Source organism: Hyperolius riggenbachi, chromosome 1, assembly GCF_040937935.1.
Source record: "Hyperolius riggenbachi isolate aHypRig1 chromosome 1, aHypRig1.pri, whole genome shotgun sequence".
NCBI lineage: Eukaryota > Metazoa > Chordata > Amphibia > Anura > Hyperoliidae > Hyperolius > Hyperolius riggenbachi.
The window spans coordinates 661,823,319-661,850,391 of NC_090646.1; the positions used below are offsets into that span (position 1 = coordinate 661,823,319).

Consider the following 27,073-nt stretch of genomic DNA (forward strand, 5'->3'; position numbering starts at 1 on the left):
CTCACCACCATCCACAGACTGGCAGAGCTCTGATCTCCTCATGTCCTGTCTATCTTCTCTCACCACCATCCACAGACTGGCAGAGCTCTGATCTCCTCATGTCCTGTCTGTCTTCTCTCACCACCATCCACAGACTGTCAGAGCTCTGATCTCCTCATGTCCTGTCTGTCTTCTCTCACGCCCATCCACAGACTGGCAGAGCTCTGATCTCCTCATGTCCTGTCTGTCTTCTCTCACCACCATCCACAGACTGTCAGAGCTCTGTTCTCCTCATGTCCTGTCTATCTTCTCTCACGCCCATCCACAGACATGATCTCAGCATGTCCTGTATATATCCTTCAACCATTATCCACACAATGACAAAGTTCCCATCTTGTGTATTATCTGTCGTATTTTAGACCCACCATTCACAGACTTGCTGCCAAAGCTCTAATCTCTAAGCTGGAAAATGGAACAGAGTCTGGGTTAGAAGGGGTGAAGAAGAAGATCTTGGACACCAGTCTCCAGTCTGGAGTTGTCTCCTCCCTTACGGCCTATGTGGCTGTCAACAAAGACACCAAAACACCTGTGGAGGATACAGCTGTGCGAAGAGACATCCCAGCTCCAAGTATGTAAGCTTTTACTGTCCTTTGCTGCAGAATGTTCCTTTTCAGAGCGGTTATTGTTCCATGTTATTCTGATTACTAGAGAGGCTCACTGTCTTCACCTACAGGTGTTGCTATGACAAACGTTTGTACTGACAACTTAACTAGAGATGGGCCGAACATCGAATTTAAGATTCGTTAACGCCAAACGCGAATTCCAGCAAAAGTTTACTAACAGGCGAATCTCAATAAACTTCAATAGACAGGCGAATTCTAAAACCTATAGGGACTGTTTCTGGCCACGAAAGAGACGGAAAAGTTGTTTCAAGGGGCCTAACACCTGGACCGTGGCATGCCGGAGGGGGATCTGTGGCAAAAGTCCCACAAAAAAATTACGCAATCGACGCAGAGTCGTGTTTCAAACTCTAAAGGGGAGAAATCACATTGCATTCCCAAATTGGTGGAATAAAGTGCTTTGAAACATCTTGCGTGTGTACACATCCATCAGGTAGTGTAGGGGTTATGGCCGCTTCTCACTAAGAGATGAAAACACTGCGTTTAACACACCACAGTCCACAAACAACTGCAAAGACCTTTAGTGATTATATCGGGTGAGCATTTCTTTCTTTTTACTAGTTGACACCTCCAGGAAATAAATGTTAGTCCTCTCAGTGGCAATCTTTGTGTAGTGGTGTGTAGTGGCCGCTGTGCTTGTGTGCATAATCGTGGGAGTGCAGGTGATTACGGTTTTCCAGCCTCTATGGTCTGGCTGAGGTAGTTTAATGACAGTTAAGTGACCAAGAAACACAAATTCTGCACTGAAGTCTTATACAGGGGGCAGTAGTGGATACTAGATGCCAGTAGTGGTGAGAAGGATTATTATTAGTGATTATAAGTGTGAACGGTCCCTGATGGCTTGAAAGACTGAGCATGCTGACGTTAAAAAACAGGTTGCTGGGTCGTCAGGTAATAATGCGACAACGCACACCAATCCTGTCTAATCTGGCACCGTTACCATTCAGGGAATAGTCACATGCGATGGCTTGAAATACAGTGAACGGACTAACGCCACAGATTGGTCGCACAGCTGCCGACAATGTGACGTGTGTGCAGTCACCCTCCAATTCCTGTTCCCTTTGCTGCAGTTTACCATTCAGCCTCAGACCCTGAGGGAATCCTGAACGCAGTCAGCACTGCAGGCAAATAACCTTTTCGATTGGTTGTACAATCAATACAATTGGGAGTCCACACACAGTCCAATTTCGATTGTATGTACAATCAATACAATCTGTGATCTCATATAGAGATCAGGTCGCTGCCACCAATGCACAATAAAGTGTGCGAATACGCTACATCTAACTCTAGCTAAATCATGCAGGAAAAAGGGTTAATACACAACCTTTCTATAGATAGCAAAACTAACAATATTAATATCAAAACGGTTATGGTAACGTCTCTCAGGAGTCGTGACCCTTTTGTGGAGATTTTCAGAACAGCAATTAGACAAACGATTTTTAATTGTTTATTTAAAAAAACTAATGCAGAGATCAGATATAGCAAAAGAAACAAATCGATACAGAAATAAGGATTAAATGTGAAAATAATAACTTGATTATAGTCTGAGCAAAGTTACCATATGTCCTTTTCCATAATAAGTCCAACCAAAGATAAAAAGTCCAATTGGAAGTCCATGGATAAGCCAATCCTAGATGTCGTATGGATGGCTGGGCTCTCTAACTTATATCTTGTGTGCATTTTTGTATGATTGTGCAAATGGCATGTTTCTGCCAGTGAACCCGACCATCACAGATACTAGATGCCAGTAGTGGTGTGAAGGATTATTGGGTTATGGTCGGTGCACTACTAGGACCAGCAGACCTGTCTCCAGCCTCGGACTGACCCACCGAACTGCCGATGATTCCATCGGTGGGCCCCGCATCCTGGGGGCCCCAGGGGGCCCCAGAGCCGGCAGCGCAGGAAGGGGGGAAATTGGGCACACAGAGCGGCGGGGAGGGGGGAAGCTTCCCCCCCCTCCCTCACTTAGGGGCCCCCCCTTCCGCGCTCCCCCTTCCGCACTCCCCCTCCCTCCAAAATTTCAGCCAGCGGCAGCGAGCGGGGAATAGCTTTACCGGCATAAAGACGTCAGTCTTCAAAGGAGATCCATCGCTCTGCGTGCCGCTGGCTGGTCTCCGTCTCTCCTGCAAGGCTGCAGTGCACTGACCAATCACGCTCTTACAGGAAGTACTGCCAGAACGTGATTGGTCAGTGCATTGCAGCCTTGCAGGAGAGACGGAGACCAGCCAGCGGCACGCAGAGCGATGGATCTCCTCTGATGACTGATGTCTTCATGCCGGTAAGCTTATTCTCCGCTCGCTGCCGCTGGCTGACATTTTGGAGGGAGGGGGAGTGCGGAAGGGGGAGCGCGGAAGTGGGGGCCCCTAGGTGAGGGAGGGGGGAAGCTTCCCCCCTCCCCGCCGCTCTGTGTGCTTACTGCCCCCCCTTCCTGCGCTGTGGGACACCTGTGACCTGCGCCTGCGGCCTGCCTACCTAAACTGTGGGGGGGCTCCAGGTGAGGGAGGGGGGGAAAGCTCCCCCCTCCCCGCCGCTCTGTGTGCCCACTGCCCCCCTACCAAGCTGGGGGGGATATTAGACCTACCTAACTGGGGACACCTGTGACCTGCCTACCTAAACTGGGAGGGGGCTCCAGGTGAGGGAGGGGGGAGCTCCAGGTGAGGGAGGGGGGGGAAGCTTCCCCCCTCCCCGCCGCTCTGTGCCCACTGCACCCCCTTCCAGCATGGGGGCCCCCACTAACAGGGGACCTGACTTTGTGGGGATATCTGCCGCCAATTTGATTGCATTTTGTGGGGATATCTGCCGCCAATCTGTTTGCATTCCGTGGGGATATCTGCCGCCAATTTGATTGCATTTTGTGGGGATATCTGCCGCCAATCTATTTGCATTCTGTGGGGATATCTGCCGCCAATTTGATTGCATTTTGTGGGGATATCTGCCGCCAATCTGTTTGCATTCTGTTAGGATATCTGCCTCCAATTTGATTGCATTTTGTGGGGATATCTGCCGCCAATTTGATTGCATTTTGTGGGGATATCTGCCGCCAATCTGTTTGCATTCCGTGTAGATATCTGTCGCCAATTTGATTGCATTTTGTGGGGATATCTGCCGCCAATCTATTTGCATTCTGTGGGGATATCTGCCGCCAATTTGATTGCATTTTGTGGGGATATCTGCCGCCAATCTGTTTGCATTCTGTTAGGATATCTGCCGCCAATTTGATTGCATTTTGTGGGGATATCTGCCGCCAATTTGATTGCATTTTGTGGGGATATCTGCCGCCAATTTGATTGCATTTTGTGGGGATATCTGCCGCCAATCTATTTGCATTCTGTGGGGATATCTGCCGCCAATTTGATTGCATTTTTTGGGGATATCTGCCGCCAATCTGTTTGCATTCTGTGCGGATATCTGCCGCCAATTTGATTGCATTTTGTGGGGATATCTGCCGCCAATCTGTTTGCATTCTGTGGGGATATCTGACGCCAATTTGATTGCATTTTGTGGGGATATCTGCCGCCAATCTATTTGCATTCTGTGGGGATATCTGCCGCCAATTTGATTGCATTTTGTGGGGATATCTGCCGCCAATCTGTTTGCATTCTGTGGGGATATCTGCCGCCAATTTGATTGCATTTTGTGGGGATATCTGCCGCCAATCTATTTGCATTCTGTGGGGATATCTGCCGCCAATTTGATTGCATTTTGTGGGGATATCTGCCGCCAATCTGGTTGCATTTTGTCGGAAAATCTGCTGCCATTTGACTATTTGATGAATTATCCTGAGGCATGTAACTACTTGATGATTTTATCTAAAATGTATCTGGTCGGACCTAATCTCTGTGAATAAAACCGCTACTTATTTTGTGTGTTTTTTTTTTTTTTAAAGTCTGCCCATGACCCACCATGACCACGTCCATGTTCCAGTGCGTGGCGACACTTATTAATTTTTGCTGCGGCTGCATGTGGACATATCCCTATTGGACACTGTCCTCAGAAGTGTTTATAATCTATATCCTACCATAAAATCATGCAAAATTTCTAGAGTACATGTATGTGTGAGCCCAAAATGGGATGGGGGGGGGGGCAGGCTGAAACTTCCTCGGTGGGCCCTTAGTGTCCCAGTCCGACCCTGCCTGTCTCCATCAGCTAACTTGTGCACTGGCCACAGAAGAGCAATACAATAGCAAGAAAAAACATGTATCAGCCGTAAGGAAGGCTTAGCTGTTCAGGACAATGTGATAGCAGAAAGAATATTATGCACTGAGAACAGAGCACAGGCCTACCTAACACTCTCCCTGTCACAACACACTGTCCCTCACCTGCCTAGCACAGAAGCCAAACACAGACTGCAAAATGGCTTCTGTGCTGGCTTTCTGAAAGGTGGTGGGGCGGTCCAGGTGAGAGGGATAGCTGATTGGCTGCAATGTACCTACTGACTGTGAGGCCAAGGGGTCAAAGTTTAGCTCAATGATGATGTATAGGGGGCGGGTCAAATCTGCCATGTATTCGCCTGAGGGGGCGAACGTGAATACCCCTTATTCGCCACGAAAAATTAGCCAGGCAAATAGTTTCGGCCCATCTCTTGTGCCCAGTGTGCTGCCATGCCTGTTGTCATGTGCTGTAAGAGGAGAGTGATGGTTTCTGGCTGTCTGCTTGCTGGTTGCTGGTCAAGTTACAACTGGTAAGCAGCCAGCAGGATGTTGGGAGTCGGGTCACTCACTGGGGTGAGTCAAACTGAGGTGCAGACTGGTGCTATGGAGAAGGTGACAGTCTTTTTAGCTGAACCGCAGGTTACAGGCAGAATTTTAATTGTAAAGAGGGCATGATGTGGAGAGAGGCCTGGCTGCTGGCCGGCAGGTGCACTAGGGAGGAGGTAACTCACAGGCCTGGATCTGGTGGTTACATGTTGTCCAGGTCCGTCCAGGTCTGTGAGGATCCACACAGCTCTGCACTTCATCCCATTCAAGGACTCTCCTTAGATGGGAGAGAAATTAGGCTTGAGGCTACTTTCACACCAAGACGTTGCGTTTTAGGGGACGTTATGGTCGCATAACGTGCCCCTAATGCAACGCATGGTGGTGTTGAAGTTGGACGTCAGATTGAGCCGCGTTATGCAGCTCTCAAAGCAGCCGCTCCAGGTTAGTGATAGGAAGTCCGGATCTTTTTAAGGATTCGGATCATTTGAACCAAATCATTTGAATCATTTTACTAGGGAAGCAGACTGGGTGAAATGACTAGCAGGACAGGACTTTCCCTGCACTGTACATTCTGTATGTTGCTGTTTCTTCCAGACAGACATCCACTGTGATCCGAATCTTTCATTGGGATGATCCGGATGATTCGACTCACAAAAAAGATCCGGATCAAATGAACGATTCCTTCATGATCCAGACAACACTACAGTCCCACCATGAGTCTCTGCAGTGCAGTGAATATTAATTAGCCATGTGGCTGGCCTTGGAGGAGGAGGGGAGACCTCCTCCTCCAACATTACTGAGCATGTGCAAACAGTCTAACATGGCTTAGCCCAGTATAAGGTACAGAATGCAGCACTTTGTTTAAACGTGCTGTGTTACTATGTAACGCAACGTGTGCACTGTGAACAGCACAATTGATTTTACAGTGCTGTGAGTTAGGCTGCATTATTGGCTGCTGTAAGGTGGGACTTTAATGTCCCACTGTGAAACCAGCCTTAGTCTTCTTGTACTTTTTGTGATTCACCATTTTTTCATGATTCTCTACAGAATCCTGAAGTGTGTGTGTGTGTGTGTGTGTGTGTGTGTGTGTGTGTGTGTGTGTGTGTGTGTGTGTGTGTGTGTGTGCGTGCGTGCGTGCGTGCGTGTCACCCAATCAGATTTCCCCCATTCATGTCAATGGAAAAAAATGTAAAGGCTGCCATTCTCACAGTAATCAAGCCAGAGTACCCACACTTGGCACAGTTGGTCGCTTGGTGACCAAGGTTACAAATCCAGGAAAAGCGGGCGGAGCATAAAACAGCCAATCAAAATTCAGCCATTCATTTTAAATAGGAAAATGTAAACTGCAGCCATTCTTAGACTATTAATCGCGGGGTTCTCAAACTTGCCACACTTGGTCACTGGGTGAATAAGAGTAAGATTCAGGAAAGTGGGTGGAGCCTACAACAGCCAATCAAAATTCACCTTTTGATTTTAAAGGGGAAAATTTAAACTGCTGCCATTCTTATACTGTTTATGGCAGAGGTTTCAGACTTGCTGCAGTCAGTCATTGGGTGACTGGGGTCCAAATTCACTAAAGGGGTGGGGCCACAATTAGCCAATCAGATTTCTTTGCTGGATAAACTGCTTCCATTCACACATTTTTGATGCCAGGAACCTGAAAGCTCACAAGCTTGGTCATTGAATGACTGTGTGTCAAGGTTACAAAAAGTGGGTGGAGCCAAAAACAAATTTTACTGGGAAAATATAAACTGCAGCCATTCTTACACCGTTAATGGCAGCGTTGTCAAACTTTGCACAGTTGGTCATTGGGTGAATGAGATAAAGATTTTGGAAAGTGGGTGGAGCCTACAACAGCCAATCAAAATTCAACTTTTTTTGATTTACCATTCTTATACTGTTAATAGCAGATGCCTCAAACCTGGTACAGTTTGTCACTGGGTGACTGGGGTTCAAATTCAGAAAGGGGCGGAGCCACAAACAGCCAATCAGATATACAAAGTATTGATACCAAGGACCCCAAAGTTGATAAACTTGGTAATTGAGTGACTATATGTCAAGGTTAGAAAAAGTGGGTGGTGCCAGAAACTTATTTTTTTACATGGCAGGGTTCCCAAACTTGACACAATTGGCCACTGGGTGACTGGGATTATTATTCAGAAATGTGGGTGGAGCCTACAACAGCCAGTCAAAATTCACCTGTTTATTTTAATGGTGAATATTTACATTGCTACCATTCTTACACTGTTAATGGCAGAGGCCTCAAACCTGATACAGTCAGTAATTGGATGACTGGGGACCACATTCATTCACAAAGGGGGTGGAGCCACAAACAGCCAATCAGATTTGTTAGATTGATTTCAGCCATTCTGTTATTGGCAGGGTTCTCAAACTTGACACAGTTGGCCACTGGGTGACTAGGATTAATATTCATGAAAGTGGGTGGAGCGTATAGCAGGCAATCAAAATTCATCTTTTGAATTTCAAGGGGAATATTTACATTGCTGCCATTCTTGCACTGTTAATGGCACAAGCCTCAAACCTGGTACAGTTGGTCATTGGGTCACTGGGGTTCAAATTCAGAAACGGGGATAGAGCCACAAACAGACAATCAGATTTGTTTCATTTCACTGGGAAAATACAAATTATTGATGCCAAGGACCCAAAGCTCACAAACTTGGTCATTGAGACGTAGACTGCAGCCATTCTTACACTCTTTATGACAGGGATCTCAAACTTTGCCCAGATGGTCACTGGGTGACTGAGATTAATATTCAGGGAAGTGGGTGGAGCTTATAATAGCCAATCAAAATTCACCTGTTGATTTTCAAGGGGAATATTTAAATTGCTGCCGTTTTTACACTGGTAATAGCAGATGCCTCAAACCTGCTATAGTTGGTCATTGGTTGACTGGGGTTCAAATGCTGGAGAGGGACGCAGCCACAAACAGCCAATCTGATGTGTTTCATTTCCATGGGAATATACAAATTATTGATGCCAAAGACCCCAAAGCTCACAAACTTGGTCATTTAGTGTTTGTGTGTTAGGGTTAGAAAAAGTGGGCGGAGCTAAAACCGGTCAAATACATACACGGGCAGTTCCGGGTCATTAGTGGGCGGAGACAAATAAAAATTTCACTGGGAAAATGTAAACTGCAGCCATTCTTACACTGTTAATGGTAGGGTTCCCAAACTTTGCACAGTTGGTCACTGGGTGACTGGGTTTAATATTCAGAAAAATGGGTGGAGCCTACAAAAGTGAATCAAACTTCACCTATTGCTTCTCAAGGAGAATATGTAATTGCTGCCATTCTTGCACTGCTAATGGCACAGGCCTCAAACCTGCTACAGTTGGTCATTGGGTGACTGGGGTTCAAATTCAGAAAAGGGGGTGGAGCCACAAACAGCCAATCAGATTTTTTTCATTTCAATGCAAATTATTGATGCCAAAGACCGCAAAGCTCACAAACTTGGTCAGTGAGTAATTGTGTGTTAGGGTTAGAAAAAGTGGGCGGAGCCAACACTAGCCAAATACATTCCTGGGCACGCCGGGCAATCAGCTAGAAATGAATATTTATTTAGTGCTTATATTTTTGTACATAGTCATGTCACTGACTGTCCTCAGGAGCTCACAATCTGATCCTACCATAGTCTAATGTCCTACCATATTATTATTATGTATTTATATAGCACTGACATCTTCTGCAGCACCTTACAGAATACATAGTCATGTCACTGACTGTCCTCAGAGGCGCTCACAATCTAATCCTACCATAGTCATAGTCTAATGTCCTACTAGAGTCCCGGTTATCCAGGACCCTGAGGGGCCCTCCCTCAAAGGCAGTTTTAGCTCTTTATTTGTCCTGTGCTAGTAATAATAACTTCTATAGATGCTTTGAATAGTAGTGATCATTAAAGTGAATGGGAATCAATGTTAAAAAAAATCCAGCCAGATACTTACCTAAGGAGAAGGAAGGCTCTGGGTGCTGTAGAGCTTTCTTGCTCCTCACCTGGTCCCCATTCCAGCGCTGGCTCCCCGGTAGCAGCATTTGACCAATTTGGTCAAATGTTGCTGTCTCCACCTCCAAAGTGAGTCTTTGGAAGTCTTTGGGAGCCCAAGTGCTCCCGAAGACAGGCCACTCCACACTGCACACACACGAGTGTCCTCTCTCGTGCACTCGAATGTGCGCAGTATGGAGCTGCCTGTCTTCGGGAGAACTCAGCTCCCAAAGGCTTCCAAAGTCCCCCGGGGCGGGGGATTTGAACAGAGGAGCTGCCGCCTGAATGAGAGCACCGGAAGAGGAGAGGGAAGGTGCTATAGGACCCAGAGCCTTCCCTCTCCTTTTTTAAACAAAGATCCCATTAGCTTTAACAAACGGTTCCCCATCCCCTTCTTGCACATCTCACTCTGTGGCTGTCCTTGGCAGATTTGGGGAAACTGTTTCAATTGTTATGTATTGAGGGCTTGGGTGGAACCAGTGTAAAACTTGCACTATAGTCCATAGCTCCTTAGCTATGCCACTGTGCATATCTTCTGCAGAACTTTATAGTCATGTCACTGACTGTCCTCAGAGAAGCAAGAATCTAATCCAACCATAGTCATAGTCTAATGTCCTCCCATATTATTATTATGTGCTTATGAATCGGTGACAGCTTCTGCAGTACTGTACACAGTATATAGTCCTCTCATTGACTGTCCACAAAGGAGCTCACAATCTAATCTCTGTTACTGATGTCTCACTCAACAGCACTAAGGCCGGCAGTAATAAGCACTGCAACAACTCTATGCCAGGTACCCAGACATTCGCAAGCTCTTCCGCCAGCAAGAAGCCTTTCACAGACACTGGGTGAGTCAGTGAGTCTGTCCTTTATGCTGAGTACACACCATAAGATAGTTTGGCAGATAGATGGTTCGATAGATAATTTCTGAAAAATCAAATTGTGTGTACCTAGCATTAGAGGAGCTCACAGTCTAATCTCTTGGCATATTATGAATTTATATAGTGATGAAATCTTCTTTGGCACTGTAGAGAGTGCATAGTCATGTCACTGAGTGTGGCCCTCAGAGGAGCTCACACTCTAATCCTACCATAGTCATAGTCTAATGTCCTACCATATTATTATTATGTATCTATATAGCACTGACATCTTCTGCAGCACTGTACAGAGTACATAGTCATGTCACTGACTGTCCTCAGAGGAGCTCACAATCTAATCCTACCATAGTCCTAGTCTAATGTCCTACCATATTATTATTATGTATTTATATAGCACTGACATCTCCTGCAGCACTTTACAGAGTACATAGCCATGTCACTGACTGTCTTCAGAGGAGCTCACAATCTAATCCTACCATAGTCATAGTCTAATGTCCTACCAGATTATTATTATTTCATAGCTCCCAACTGTCACTCTTTTGGAGGGACGGCCCCTCTTTGGGAGCCCTGTCCCTCTTTCCACCTCATTTGTCCCTCTTTTAGGACTTTGTCCCTATTTCTATGTAAATATATATATTTCTCTTCTACAAATGTGTTTGATTGACTCTAAACTTTATCCCCATCCTTTAAATTGATATATTACTAATTTTAATATGTTACTATGAAGGAAAATGAACCAGGATAGAAACAACCACTGTAGTTTGAATTATAAAACAACATATTTTACTTATGAAATCTTTATGGTATGCGTGACTAGGGTTGTGGCAGAGGTGTGGTTTAAGTGTCCCTCTTTCTCATCTTAAAAAGTTGGGAGGTATGTTATTATTATTATTATGTATTTATATAGCACTGACATCTTCTGCAGCACATTACAGAGTACATAGTCATGTCACTGACTGTCCTCAGAGGAGCTCACACTCTAATCCTACCATAGTCATAGTCTAATGTCCTACCATATTATTATTATTATGTATTTATATAGCACTGACATCTTCTGCAGCACATTACAGAGTACATAGTCATGTCAGTGACTGTCCTCAGAGGAGCTCACAATCTAATCCTACCATAGTCATAGTCCTACCATATTATTATTATGTATTTATACAAAACTGACATCTTCGGAAGCACATTACCGAGTACATAGACAAGTCACTGACTGTCCTCAGAAGAGCTCACAATGTAATCTCTATTATTTATCTCTCAGCAGGAGGAAACCAGGCAGCAAGAGCCTCTCCAAGACGCCTACCCCAGCCAAACAGACAGTCTCAAGCTCTTCCCCAAGCAAGATACCATTTACAGAAACTGGGTGAGTCAGTGAGTCTGTCCTTTACAGAAGCTCACAATCTAATCTCCTAGCGCTGTATTAGCTGGGCCTATAATACAGAGATCATGGTGTGTATATAGAGTGGGGTATAGCGCTGTATTAGCTGGGCCTATAATACAGAGATCATAGTGTGTATATAGAGTGGGGTATAGCGCTGTATTAGCCGGGCCTATAATACAGAGATCATGGTGTGTATATAGAGTGGGGTATAGCGCTGTATTAGCTGGGCCTATAATACAGAGATCATGGTGTGTATATAGAGTAGGATATAGTGCTGTATTAGCTGGGCCTATAATACAGAGATCATGGTATGTACATAGAGTGGGGTATAGTGCTGTATTAGCTGGGCCTATAATACAGAGATCATGGTGTGTATATAGAGTGGGGTATAGTGCTGTATTAGCTGGGCCTATAATACAGAGATCATGGTATGTATATAGTGGGGTATAGCGCTGTATTAGCTGGGCCTATAATACAGAGATCATGGTGTGTATATAGAGTGGGGTATAGTGCTGTATTAGCTGGGCCTATAATACAGAGATCATGGTGTGTATATAGAGTGGGGTATAGTGCTGTATTAGCTGGGCCTATAATACAGAGATCATGGTGTGTATATAGAGTGTGGTATAGCGCTGTATTAGCTGGGCCTATAATACAGAGATCATGATATGTATATATAGTAGGATATAGTGCAGTATTAGCTGGGCCTATAATACAGAGATCATGGTATGTATATAGAGTGGGGTATAGCGCTGTATTAGCTGGGCCTATAATACAGAGATCATGGTGGGTATATACAGTGGGGTATAGCGCTGTATTAGCTGGGCCTATAATACAGAGATCATGGTGTGTATATAGAGTGGGGTATAGCGCTGTATTAGCTGGGCCTATAATACAGAGATCATGGTGTGTATATAGAGTAGGATATAGTGCTGTATTAGCTGGGCCTATAATACAGAGATCATGGTGTGTATATAGAGTGGGGTATAGCGCTGTATTAGCTGGGCCTATAATACAGAGATCATGGTATGTATATAGAGTGGGGTATAGCGCTGTATTAGCTGGGCCTATAATATAGAGATCATGGTGTGTATATAGAGTGGGGTATAGCGCTGTATAAGCTGGGCCTATAATACAGAGATCATGGTATGTATATAGAGTGGGGTATAGCGCTGTATTAGCTGGGCCTATAATACAGAGATCATGGTGTGTATATAGAGTGGGGTATAGTGCTGTATTAGCTGGGCCTATAATACAGAGATCATGGTGTGTATATAGAGTGGGGTATAGCGCTGTATTAGCTGGGCCTATAATACAGAGATCATGGTGTGTATATAGAGTGGGGTATAGTGCTGTATTAGCTGGGCCTATAATACAGAGATCATGGTGTGTATATAGAGTGGGGTATAGCGCTGTATTAGCTGGGCCTATAATACAGAGATCATGGTGTGTATATAGAGTGGGGTATAGTGCTGTATTAGCTGGGCCTATAATACAGAGATCATGGTGTGTATATAGAGTGGGGTATAGTGCTGTATTAGCTGGGCCTATAATACAGAGATCATGGTGTGTATATAGAGTGGGGTATAGCGCTGTATTAGCTGGGCCTATAATACAGAGATCATGGTGTGTATATAGAGTAGGATATAGTGCTGTATTAGCTGGGCCTATAATACAGAGATCATGGTGTGTATATAGAGTGGGGTATAGCGCTGTATTAGCTGGGCCTATAATACAGAGATCATGGTGTGTATATAGAGTGGGGTATAGTGTTGTATTAGCTGGGCCTATAATACAGAGATCATGGTGTGTATATAGAGTGGGGTATAGCGCTGTATTAGCTGGGCCTATAATACAGAGATCATGGTGTGTATATAGAGTAGGATATAGTGCTGTATTAGCTGGGCCTATAATACAGAGATCATGGTATGTATATAGAGTGGGGTATAGCGCTGTATTAGCTGGGCCTATAATACAGAGATCATGGTATGTATATAGTGGGGTATAGCGCTGTATTAGCTGGGCCTATAATACAGAGATCATGGTGTGTATACAGAGTAGGATATAGTGCTGCATTAGCTGGGCCTATAATACAGAGAACATGGCGTGTATATAGAGTGGGGTATAGCGCTGTATTAGCTGGGCCTATAATACAGAGATCATGGTGTGTATATAGAGTGGGGTATAGCGCTGTATTAGTTGTGCCTATTATACAGAGATCATGGTATGTATATAGTGGGGTATAGTGCTGTATTAGCTGGGCCTATAATACAAAGATCATGGTATGTATATAGAGTGAGGTATAGCGCTGTATTAGCTGGGCCTATAATACAGAGATCATGGTGTGTATATAGAGTGGGGTATAGTGCTGTATTAGCTGGGCCTATAATACAGAGATCATGGTATGTACATAGAGTGGGGTATAGTGCTGTATTAGCTGGGCCTATAATACAGAGATCATGGTGTGTATATAGAGTGGGGTATAGTGCTGTATTAGCTGGGCCTATAATACAGAGATCATGGTATGTATATAGTGGGGTATAGCGCTGTATTAGCTGGGCCTATAATACAGAGATCATGGTGTGTATATAGAGTGGGGTATAGTGCTGTATTAGCTGGGCCTATAATACAGAGATCATGGTGTGTATATAGAGTGGGGTATAGTGCTGTATTAGCTGGGCCTATAATACAGAGATCATGGTGTGTATATAGAGTGTGGTATAGCGCTGTATTAGCTGGGCCTATAATACAGAGATCATGATATGTATATATAGTAGGATATAGTGCAGTATTAGCTGGGCCTATAATACAGAGATCATGGTATGTATATAGAGTGGGGTATAGCGCTGTATTAGCTGGGCCTATAATACAGAGATCATGGTGGGTATATACAGTGGGGTATAGCGCTGTATTAGCTGGGCCTATAATACAGAGATCATGGTGTGTATATAGAGTGGGGTATAGCGCTGTATTAGCTGGGCCTATAATACAGAGATCATGGTGTGTATATAGAGTAGGATATAGTGCTGTATTAGCTGGGCCTATAATACAGAGATCATGGTGTGTATATAGAGTGGGGTATAGCGCTGTATTAGCTGGGCCTATAATACAGAGATCATGGTATGTATATAGAGTGGGGTATAGCGCTGTATTAGCTGGGCCTATAATATAGAGATCATGGTGTGTATATAGAGTGGGGTATAGCGCTGTATAAGCTGGGCCTATAATACAGAGATCATGGTATGTATATAGAGTGGGGTATAGCGCTGTATTAGCTGGGCCTATAATACAGAGATCATGGTGTGTATATAGAGTGGGGTATAGTGCTGTATTAGCTGGGCCTATAATACAGAGATCATGGTGTGTATATAGAGTGGGGTATAGCGCTGTATTAGCTGGGCCTATAATACAGAGATCATGGTGTGTATATAGAGTGGGGTATAGTGCTGTATTAGCTGGGCCTATAATACAGAGATCATGGTGTGTATATAGAGTGGGGTATAGCGCTGTATTAGCTGGGCCTATAATACAGAGATCATGGTGTGTACATAGAGTGGGGTATAGTGCTGTATTAGCTGGGCCTATAATACAGAGATCATGGTGTGTATATAGAGTGGGGTATAGTGCTGTATTAGCTGGGCCTATAATACAGAGATCATGGTATGTATATAGTGGGGTATAGCGCTGTATTAGCTGGGCCTATAATACAGAGATCATGGTGTGTATATAGAGTGGGGTATAGTGCTGTATTAGCTGGGCCTATAATACAGAGATCATGGTGTGTATATAGAGTGGGGTATAGTGCTGTATTAGCTGGGCCTATAATACAGAGATCATGGTGTGTATATAGAGTGTGGTATAGCGCTGTATTAGCTGGGCCTATAATACAGAGATCATGATATGTATATATAGTAGGATATAGTGCAGTATTAGCTGGGCCTATAATACAGAGATCATGGTATGTATATAGAGTGGGGTATAGCGCTGTATTAGCTGGGCCTATAATACAGAGATCATGGTGGGTATATACAGTGGGGTATAGCGCTGTATTAGCTGGGCCTATAATACAGAGATCATGGTGTGTATATAGAGTGGGGTATAGCGCTGTATTAGCTGGGCCTATAATACAGAGATCATGGTGTGTATATAGAGTAGGATATAGTGCTGTATTAGCTGGGCCTATAATACAGAGATCATGGTGTGTATATAGAGTGGGGTATAGCGCTGTATTAGCTGGGCCTATAATACAGAGATCATGGTATGTATATAGAGTGGGGTATAGCGCTGTATTAGCTGGGCCTATAATATAGAGATCATGGTGTGTATATAGAGTGGGGTATAGCGCTGTATAAGCTGGGCCTATAATACAGAGATCATGGTATGTATATAGAGTGGGGTATAGCGCTGTATTAGCTGGGCCTATAATACAGAGATCATGGTGTGTATATAGAGTGGGGTATAGTGCTGTATTAGCTGGGCCTATAATACAGAGATCATGGTGTGTATATAGAGTGGGGTATAGCGCTGTATTAGCTGGGCCTATAATACAGAGATCATGGTGTGTATATAGAGTGGGGTATAGTGCTGTATTAGCTGGGCCTATAATACAGAGATCATGGTGTGTATATAGAGTGGGGTATAGCGCTGTATTAGCTGGGCCTATAATACAGAGATCATGGTGTGTATATAGAGTGGGGTATAGTGCTGTATTAGCTGGGCCTATAATACAGAGATCATGGTGTGTATATAGAGTGGGGTATAGTGCTGTATTAGCTGGGCCTATAATACAGAGATCATGGTGTGTATATAGAGTGGGGTATAGCGCTGTATTAGCTGGGCCTATAATACAGAGATCATGGTGTGTATATAGAGTAGGATATAGTGCTGTATTAGCTGGGCCTATAATACAGAGATCATGGTGTGTATATAGAGTGGGGTATAGCGCTGTATTAGCTGGGCCTATAATACAGAGATCATGGTGTGTATATAGAGTGGGGTATAGTGTTGTATTAGCTGGGCCTATAATACAGAGATCATGGTGTGTATATAGAGTGGGGTATAGCGCTGTATTAGCTGGGCCTATAATACAGAGATCATGGTGTGTATATAGAGTAGGATATAGTGCTGTATTAGCTGGGCCTATAATACAGAGATCATGGTATGTATATAGTGGGGTATAGCGCTGTATTAGCTGGGCCTATAATACAGAGATCATGGTGTGTATACAGAGTAGGATATAGTGCTGCATTAGCTGGGCCTATAATACAGAGAACATGGCGTGTATATAGAGTGGGGTATAGCGCTGTATTAGCTGGGCCTATAATACAGAGATCATGGTGTGTATATAGAGTGGGGTATAGCGCTGTATTAGTTGTGCCTATTATACAGAGATCATGGTATGTATATAGTGGGGTATAGTGCTGTATTAGCTGGGCCTATAATACAAAGATCATGGTATGTATATAGAGTGAGGTATAGCGCTGTATTAGCTGGGCCTATAATACAGAGATCATGGTGTGTATATAGAGTGGGGTATAGCGCTGTATTAGCTGGGCCTATAATACAGAGATCATGGTATGTATAGAGTGGGGTATAGCGCTGTATTAGCTGGGCCTATAATACAGAGATCATGGTATGTGTATAGAGTGGGGTATAGCGCTGTATTAGCTGGGCCTATAATACAGAGATCATGGTGTGTATATAGAGTAGGATATAGTGCTGTATTAGCTGGGCCTATAATACAGAGATCATGGTATGTATATAGAGTGGGGTATAGCGCTGTATTAGCTGGGCCTATAATACAGAGAACATGGCGTGTATATAGAGTGGGGTATAGCGCTGTATTAGCTGGGCCTATAATACAGAGATCATGGTGTGTATATAGAGTGGGGTATAGCGCTGTATTAGCTGGGCCTATAATACAGAGATCATGGTGTGTATATAGAGTGGGGTATAGTACTGTATTAGCTGGGCCTATAATACAGAGATCATGGTATGTATATAGAGTGGGGTATAGCGCTGTATTAGCTGGGCCTATAATACAGAGATCATGGTATGTGTATAGAGTGGGGTATAGCGCTGTATTAGCCGGGCCTATAATACAGAGATCATGGTGTGTATATAGAGTGGGGTATAGTGCTGTATTAGCTGGGCCTATAATACAGAGATCATGGTGTGTATATAGAGTGGGGTATAGCGCTGTATTAGCTGGGCCTATAATACAGAGATCATGGTGTGTATATAGAGTGGGGTATAGCGCTGTATTAGTTGTGCCTACTATACAGAGATCATGGTATGTATATAGTGGGGTATAGTGCTGTATTAGCTGGGCCTATAATACAGAGATCATGGTATGTATATAGAGTGAGGTATAGCGCTGTATTAGCTGGGCCTATAATACAGAGATCATGGTGTGTATATAGAGTGGGGTATAGCGCTGTATTAGTTGTGCCTATAATACAGAGATCATGGTATGTATATAGTGGGGTATAGCGCTGTATTAGCTGGGCCTATAATACAGAGATCATGGTATGTATATAGAGTGAGGTATAGCGCTGTATTAGCTGGGCCTATAATACAGAGATCATGGTGTGTATATAGAGAGGGGTATAGCGCTGTATTAGTTGTGCCTATAATACAGAGATCATGGTATGTATATAGTGGGGTATAGTGCTGTATTAGCTGGGCCTATAATACAGAGATCATGGTATGTATATAGAGTGGGGTATAGTGCTGTATTATCTGGAGCTATAATACAGAGATCATGGTGTGTATATAGAGTGGGGTATAGCGCTGTATTAGCTGGGCCTATAATAAAGAGATCATGGTGTGTATATAGAGTAGGATATAGTGCTGTATTAGCTGGGCCTATAATACAGAGATCATGGTATGTGTATATAGAGTGGGGTATAGCGCTGTATTAGCTGGGCCTATAATAAAGAGATCATGGTGTGTATATAGAGTAGGATATAGTGCTGTATTAGCTGGGCCTATAATACAGAGATCATGGTGTGTATATAGAGTGGGGTATAGTGCTCTATTAGCTGGGCCTATAATACAGAGATCATGGTATGTATATAGAGTGGGGTATAGTGCTGTATTAGCTGGGCCTATAATACAGAGATCATGGTATGTATATAGAGTGGGGTATAGCGCTGTATTAGCTGGGCCTATAATACAGAGATCATGGTGTGTATATAGAGTAGGATATAGTGCTGTATTAGCTGGGCCTATAATACAGAGATCATGGTGTGTATATAGAGTGGGGTATAGTGCTCTGTCACGGACGATTGCGGGGACGCAGGCGCGTCCTGGAACCGCCCGTGAAGAAAAGAACGATCGCACTCGATTCCTGCATCGATTGCGCTTCAAAACGGTACAATCTGGATTTATTGTGTAGGAGGTCTGCAGTCCTTTCTTAGCAGAGGAATAGCAACGAGAGCACCATTCCAAATGCTGGTTGGCCCTTTTGATATGCTAATGAGCCTGGGCCCAGAGAGTCCCTGGCTTCAAGCTGTGCTGATGGCCCATCCATCAGGTATAAGGTGACAAACACCATGACAGAACCAATTTAGAGTGAGGGAACTCAGACACTCCGACTCCTTTTCCCAGCAGGGAGCCGACCTGTGGCTTGCTGCTGCCAACTTCAAAGAACCTTTGCCTGGGAATGACCTGGTATAAATCCCAGGGGTCTCTCATATTCCATAAACTGCTATATATATCATATTTTCTGTGTTGCCAGGCTGGCAGACCCTCCAAACTAACAGAGCAGGTAGGGCCCTGCCTGGCGTTGGTTCTGAGCACATTTCAGAACCTTCTGAGATAAAGACTGCCCGTTAGGCAGTTCAACAGTGCCCTAATGGTACCACAGGGGTCCCACCCCTCATGTTTGGTATCAGACTGCTGGGTACATCGAGGCAGACCTGAAAATATTAGTAAATCTGCCCTGACCTGTACGGTTCTGTGAGATAGAGCCCATATATGGTTAAGGCATGATTTCTGGTCTCCAGGACAAGGGCAGGACTCATCTCATGTTCTAAGGGGGTGTGTGGGCCCGCCCTCACTTCCTCCTACTGAATCAGGGGCATAAGAATGGGAGAGGAGCCAAAACTCAGGGTCCTCCACACTGAAACATCTTGCACTCATCAGATGCCAGCTTGAGGATATGCTGGCATCCACCTGGTCTGAACTCTGAACTCTGGACTTTGAAACCAAGGACTTTATGATTCTTCCCACAATAAGGACATCTTTCCAGGAACTAAGTATTTTTCTCCCTTCTTTTATTTTTCATACTGGCTATTACTGTTTTCATAATTGTTGATTTTCATAATTGTCTGTATATATTAATTATTTATATTGCGTGAATAAACGACTTCCCCAAGTCATTCACTGTTTCGCTACCCTGCTTATCAGCACACACAGAAATGATCCCGGGTCTCTGAAGATACGCTACTGTTTGTTTGTTGTTGGCTAGACAGAATATCGTGTGTTAACCGTTTTATTCGCAGGACTAGTCAGTTAGTGAGTTCCTCTGTCTCAGGAAACAGAGGTGGTGGCAGATCCCATGAACTAGTGTGTGAGTTGTAATCACCCGTGTCTCACAGGCTCCCTTCTGAGTTGTCTGCGGCTAATTCTTAACGGTTCCTGCGCATTGACTGCGACCAGAGTTCGCACGATCTGTGCGCTGGCACCGTTTAGAAGGCTAAGTGCGGTCAGCCACAAGGGCTCCTGTGACATGCTCTATTAGCTGGGCCTATAATACAAAGATCATGGTATGTATATAGAGTGGGGTATAGTACTGTATTAGCTGGGCCTATAATACAGAGATCATGGTATGTATATAGAGTGGGGTATAGTGCTGCATTATAAACCATCAGGGGTGTGTACAGACCCCCAGGGGCTAAATGCACGCCTTGAATCCACACGATGCTATACCCCACACAGTGCTATACCCCACTCTATATACACACCATGATCTCTGTATTATAGGCCCAGCTAATACAGCACTATACCCCTCTCTATATACACACCATGACCTCTGTATTATAGGCCCAGCTAATACAGCGCTATACCCCACTCTATATACACACCATGATCTCTGTATTATATGCCCAGCTAATACAGCACTATAACCCTTTGCCACTCCTCCACCACTACCACATGCTATTCCTCCACCTGCTTCTCCAGCTGGTCCCAGTGCTTTCTCACTCCATCCTCAACCCACCCATTCCTAGACCCCCACTGGTTCCCAAACTCCCAGCCAACCCCCTTCCAGCCCCTCCACACTCCTCTTGCATCCGCAGACCACACCATAATAATCTCATTCCCATCCATACAACCCCCAGGCACTCTCTCCCTTTGTTTTGTGGTCTATGGAATGCCAGATCTGTCCGCAACAAGCTCACATCCATCCATGAGCTCTTCCTCTCTAAATCCCTCACCTTCCTCGCCCTCACAGAGACATGGCTCACCCCCTCTGACTGTACCGCAGCCGCTGCTCTCTCCTATGGGGGACTGCATCTCAGTCACACCCCCAGACCTGACAACAGGTCTGGAGGAGGAGTGGGTCTGCTTCTCTCCGCACCCTGCACCTTCCGGGTCCTATCACCGCCCCCTTCCCTGCACTTCTCATCCTTCGAGGCCCATGTAATCCGCCTGTACCAACCTCTCCCAGCCATCATTGCGGTCCTATATCACCCCCCATCTGCTCCAACTTCACTCTTCCTGGACAACCTGGCCTCCTGGCTCCCCCACATCCTGTCATCTGACCTCCCCACCATCATACTCGGGGATTTCAACTTACCTATCGATGAGCCTATCTCCACTGCTGCCAAGCAGCTACTCTCCCTCACCAAATCCCTTGGTCTCTCTCAGCACACAAATTCCACCACCCACCGCGCTGGTCATACTCTTGACCTCATATTCTCAAAGTCCACCTCCCTTTAGCAACCTGGACATCGCACCTTTCCCTATCTCTGACCATCACCTCCTCACCTTCACTATCTCCCCACCAACAACTTCTCTCCCCGCCCCTCAGCCTGGTCGATGGCAGAGAGACCTACGTAATCTCAGCCCAAATGTCCTAGCAAGTCCCCTTCTCTCCCTCTCCTCCAACCTACCCACCCTAACATGCCCCAATGAAGCGGCTGCACAATATAACCTTGCCCTCTCATCTGCTTTAGATCAAGCTGCCCCCTCAATCTTCCGCCCTATCAAGCACCCCAACCCCCAACCCTGGCACAACACCCACACACGTAACCTCAGGAAAGAAACTCGAGCAGCCGAACGGAAATGGAGGAAATCACATCTCAATGCTGACTTCCTAGATTACAAGGCCAAACTGTTACTCTTCCACACTGCCCTCTCTGAGGCTAAACAAAGGTACTTTGCAGCACTGATTGTAACCCAAGCTTCCAACCCTCGACAGATTTTTGCTACCTTCAATTCCCTCCTCAACCCCACTTCTCCCCCTCCCAGCTCCTCCCTCTCAGCCAATGACCTTGCCAACCACTTCACCACTAAAATTGCAACAATACGCAATTGTTTTTTTTTTTAAAATTTTTTTTTTTTTAAAATTAAAAATTTTTTTTTCTACCTACAACAATACGCAATGAAATTTCCCTCCTCCATCCCTCCCTTACCAATGCGTCTCAGGTTGTCCCCTTGCCTTCCCTCCCAGCGGCTCCCTTGTCTCATCCACCCCTCGCCTCTTTTGCTCCTGCCACCATTGATGAAGTCAGCCTGCTGCTAGTGGCTTCCCCCCCCACATCCTCTCCCTGTGATCCGGTACCCGCGAATACTCTTCGTCCCCACTTCCCTGACCTGGCCCCAGTCCTCACCTCCTTGTTTAATCTCTCCCTTTCCACAGGCATCTTCCCCAAAGCATTCAAACAGGCCACTGTGCTTCCCCTGCTGAAAAAACCCTCACTCGACCCATCCCTACCCTCAAACTACCGCCCAATCTCCCTCCTTCCCTATGCTTCTAAACTCCTCGAACGCCTAGTCCACCAGCGCATTACCCAATACATCAACACCAATACCCTACTTGACCCCCTACAGTCTGGATTCCGACCTGCGCACTCAACTGAAACAGCCCTCGCCAAGGTGGTCAACGACCTTACCCTTGCCAAGTCCAAAGGCAGTTATTCCATCCTGCTCCTCCTTGACCTCTCTGCAGCATTTGACACTGTTGACCACTCCCTCCTCCTCCAATCACTACAGTCCATGGGCATCCATGGGCTTGCCTTGGCCTGGATCTCCTCCTACCTATCCAATCGCTCCTTCACCACTTCCTTCAATGGCTCCTCCTCAACTCCTGCCCCCCTTTCAGTTGGGGTCCCCCAGGGCTCTGTTCTAGGCCCCCTTCTTTTCTCCATATACACTTCCTCAATTGGCAAGCTTATCTCCTCCCTGGGCTTCAATTACCACCTTTATGCAGATGACACTCAGATTTACCTCCATACCCCCGATCTCTCAGCCACCACCATAAACAAGGTCTCCTCGTGTCTCTCAGCAATTTCCTCCTGGATGTCAGCTAGGTTCCTAAAGCTTAACCTAGACAAAACTGAGCTCCTGATCTTTCCACCCCATGCTGCTGCACCCATCCCAGGTTTCCACCTCACAATCGACAACACAACCATTCTCCCTACCTCCCAGGCCCGCTGCCTGGGTGTCACCTTGGACTCTGACCTCTCCTTCATCCCACACATTCAAAACATCACAAGAGCCTGCAATTTCCACCTCCGTAATATCTCCAAGATCCGCCCATTCTTAACCCTGGACACGACCAAACTGCTCATCCATGCCCTCATCATCTCCCGACTTGATTACTGTAACTCACTCCTTTCTGGCCTCCCCCTGAAACGCACTGCCCCCCTTCAATCAGTGATGAACGCGGCTGCAAGACTCATCCATTCTTCGCACCGCTCTGCATCCACATCTCCCCTTTGTGAATCCCTGCACTGGCTCCCTATCCGTCTCAGGATAAGTTTCAAGATTCTATGCCTGGCGTATAAATCTGTGCACAAAACATGCCCTACCTACATCTCGGAGCTTGTTCACAAGTATACACCAGGTCGCCCCCTCCGTTCCTCCAACGACCTTTGCCTCACCACCCCACGCATTTCACACTCCCATGCCCGCCTGCAGGATTTCTCAAGAGCTGCCCCCACCCTCTGGAATGCCCTTCCACCACCCATCAGACTTGCTCCCTCTTTCAACACATTCAAGCAAGCCCTCAAAACCCACCTCTTTATGATGGCCTACCCACCTCCTACCACACAGTAACTCTCTAAGGAATATTTAACAGCCCCCCCTAGTGTTTCCACCCCTCCCTTTAGATTGTAAGCCTCTGGCAGGGTCCTCCACTCCCTAGTGTAATCTACAGGATCATGTGCTCCTGTCCTATGACAGCCTGTACTTGTATTACTGGGCCTACCTAACCAGCCCATATTGCATGATCAAGTATTTTGTACAATTTGTATATATAACTTTGTTCTATGTGTATAACCCTATGTCTGTCATCCTTGTATCATTGTATATATTTATTGTCCAGCGCTGCGTAATATGTTGGCGCTTTATAAATACAATAAATAATAATAATAATAATAATACCCCACTCTATGTACATACCATGATCTCTGTATTATAGGCCCAGCTAATACAGCGCTATACCCCACTCTATATACACACCATGATCTCTGTATTATAGGCCCAGCTAATACAGCGCTATACCCCTCTCTATATACACACCATGACCTCTGTATTATAGGCCCAGCTAATACAGCACTATACCCCACTCTATATACACACCATGATCTCTGTATTATAGGCCCAGCTAATACAGTACTATACCCCACTCTATATACATACAATGATCTCTGTATTATAGGCCCAGCTAATACAGCACTATATCCTACTCTATATACACACCATGATCTCTGTATTATAGGCCCAGCTAATACAGCGCTATACAGCGTAGTGGTTAGCTCTCTCGCCTTGCAGCGCTGGGTCCCTGGTTCAAATCCCAGCCAGGGCACTATCTGCAAAGAGTTTGTATGTTCTCTCCGTGTCTGCGTGGGTTTCCTCCGGGCACTCCGGTTTCCTCCCACATTCCAAAAACATACGGATAAGTTAATTGGCTCCCCCTAAAAAAATTGTCCCTAGACTACAGTACTTACACTACATAATATAGACATATGGCAATGGTAGGGATTAGATTGTGAGCTCCTTTGAGGGACAGTTAGTGACAAGATATATATATATATATATATATACACTGTACAGCGCTGCGTAATATGTCGGCGCTATTTAAATACTAAATTATAATAATAATAATAATATACCCCACTCTATATACACACCATGATCTCTGTATTATAGGCCCAGCTAATATAGCACTATACCCCACTCTATATACACACCATGATCTCTGTATTATAGGCCCAGCTAATACAGCGCTATACCCCACTCTATATTCATACCATGATCTCTGTATTATAGGCCCAGCTAATACAGCGCTATACCCCACTCTATACACACCATGATCTCTGTATTATAGGCCCAGCTAATACAGCACTATATCCCACTCTATATACACACCATGATCTCTGTATTATAGCCCCAGCTAATACAGCGCTATACCCCACTCTATATACATACCATGATCTCTGTATTATAGGCCCAGCTAATACAGCGCTATACCCCACTCTATATACACACCATGATCTCTGTATTATAGGCCCAGCTAATACAGCGCTATACCCCACTCTATATACACACCATGATCTCTGTATTATAGGCCCAGCTAATACAGCGCTATACCCCACTCTATATACACACCATGATCTCTGTATTATAGGCCTAGCTAATACAGCGCTATACCCCACTCTATATACACACCATGATCTCTGTATTATAGGCCCAGCTAATACAGTACTATACCCCACTCTATATACATACCATGATCTCTGTATTATAGTCCCAGCTAATACAGCGCTATACCCCACTCTATATACACACCATGATCTCTGTATTATAGGCCCAGCTAATACAGCACTATATCCTACTCTATATACACACCATGATCTCTGTATTATAGGCCCAGCTAATACAGCGCTATACCCCACTCTATATACACACCATGATCTCTGTATTATAGGCCCAGCTAATACAGCGCTATACCCGACTCTATATACACACCATGTTCTCTGTATTATAGGCCCAGCTAATACAGCGCTATACCCCACTCTATACATACCATGATCTCTGTATTATAGGCCCAGCTAATACAGCGCTATACCCCACTCTATATACACACCATGATCTCTGTATTATAGGCCCAGCTAATACAGCACTATACCCCACTCTATATACATACCATGATCTCTGTATTATAGGCCCAGCTAATACAGCACTATACCCCACTCTATATACACACCATGATCTCTGTATTATAGGCCCAGCTAATACAGCACTATACCCCACTCTATATACACACCATGATCTCTGTATTATAGGCCCAGCTAATACAGCGCTATACCCCACTCTATATACACGCCATGATCTCTGTATTATAGGCCCAGCTAATACAGCGCTATACTCCTCTCTATATACATACCATGATCTCTGTATTATAGGCCCAGCTAATACAGCACTATACCCCACTCTATATACACACCATGTTCTCTGTATTATAGGCCCAGCTAATACAGCGCTATACCCCACTCTATATACACACCATGATCTCTCTATTATAGGCCCAGCTAATACAGCGCTATACCCCACTCTATATACACGCCATGGTCTCTGTATTATAGACCCAGCTAATACAGCGCTATACCCCACTCTATGTACATACCATGATCTCTGTATTATAGGCCCAGCTAATACAGTACTATACCCCACTCTATATACATACTATGATCTCCGTATTATAGGCCCAGCTAATACTGCACTATACCCCACTCTATGTACATACCATGATCTCTGTATTATAGGCTAGCTAATACAGCGCTATACCACACTCTATATACACACCATGATCTCTGTATTATAGGCCCAGCTAATACAGCACTATACCCCACTCTATATACACACCATGATCTCTGTATTATAGACCCAGCTAATACAGCGCTATACCCCACTCTATTTACACACCATGATCTCTGTATTATAGGCCCAGCTAATACAGCGCTATACCCCACTCTATATACACACCATGGTCTCTGTATTATAGACCCAGCTAATACAGCGCTATACCCCACTCTATGTACATACCATGATCTCTGTATTATAGGCCCAGCTAATACAGTACTATACCCCACTCTATATGCACACCATGATCTCTGTATTATAGACCCAGCTAATACAGCGCTATACCCCACTCTATATACACACCAGGATCTCTGTATTATAGGCCCAGCTAATACAGCGCTATACCCCACTCTATATACACACC

General features: G+C 45.0%; 1 protein-coding gene across 2 annotated transcripts in view; it reads left to right on the plus strand.

The window, feature by feature from the left end:
• The window catches only part of LOC137532233 (von Willebrand factor A domain-containing protein 5A-like), a 473,069-nt gene that overhangs the window by 171,752 nt on the left and 274,244 nt on the right, over positions 1-27,073 (plus strand). For both annotated transcript variants that reach the window (XM_068252513.1, XM_068252522.1), the window contains exons 14-16: positions 399-607; positions 10,104-10,202; positions 11,497-11,598. In XM_068252513.1, the coding sequence (XP_068108614.1) occupies positions 399-607; positions 10,104-10,202; positions 11,497-11,598 (410 nt within the window). The remainder of the gene's footprint in view (positions 1-398; positions 608-10,103; positions 10,203-11,496; positions 11,599-27,073) is intronic.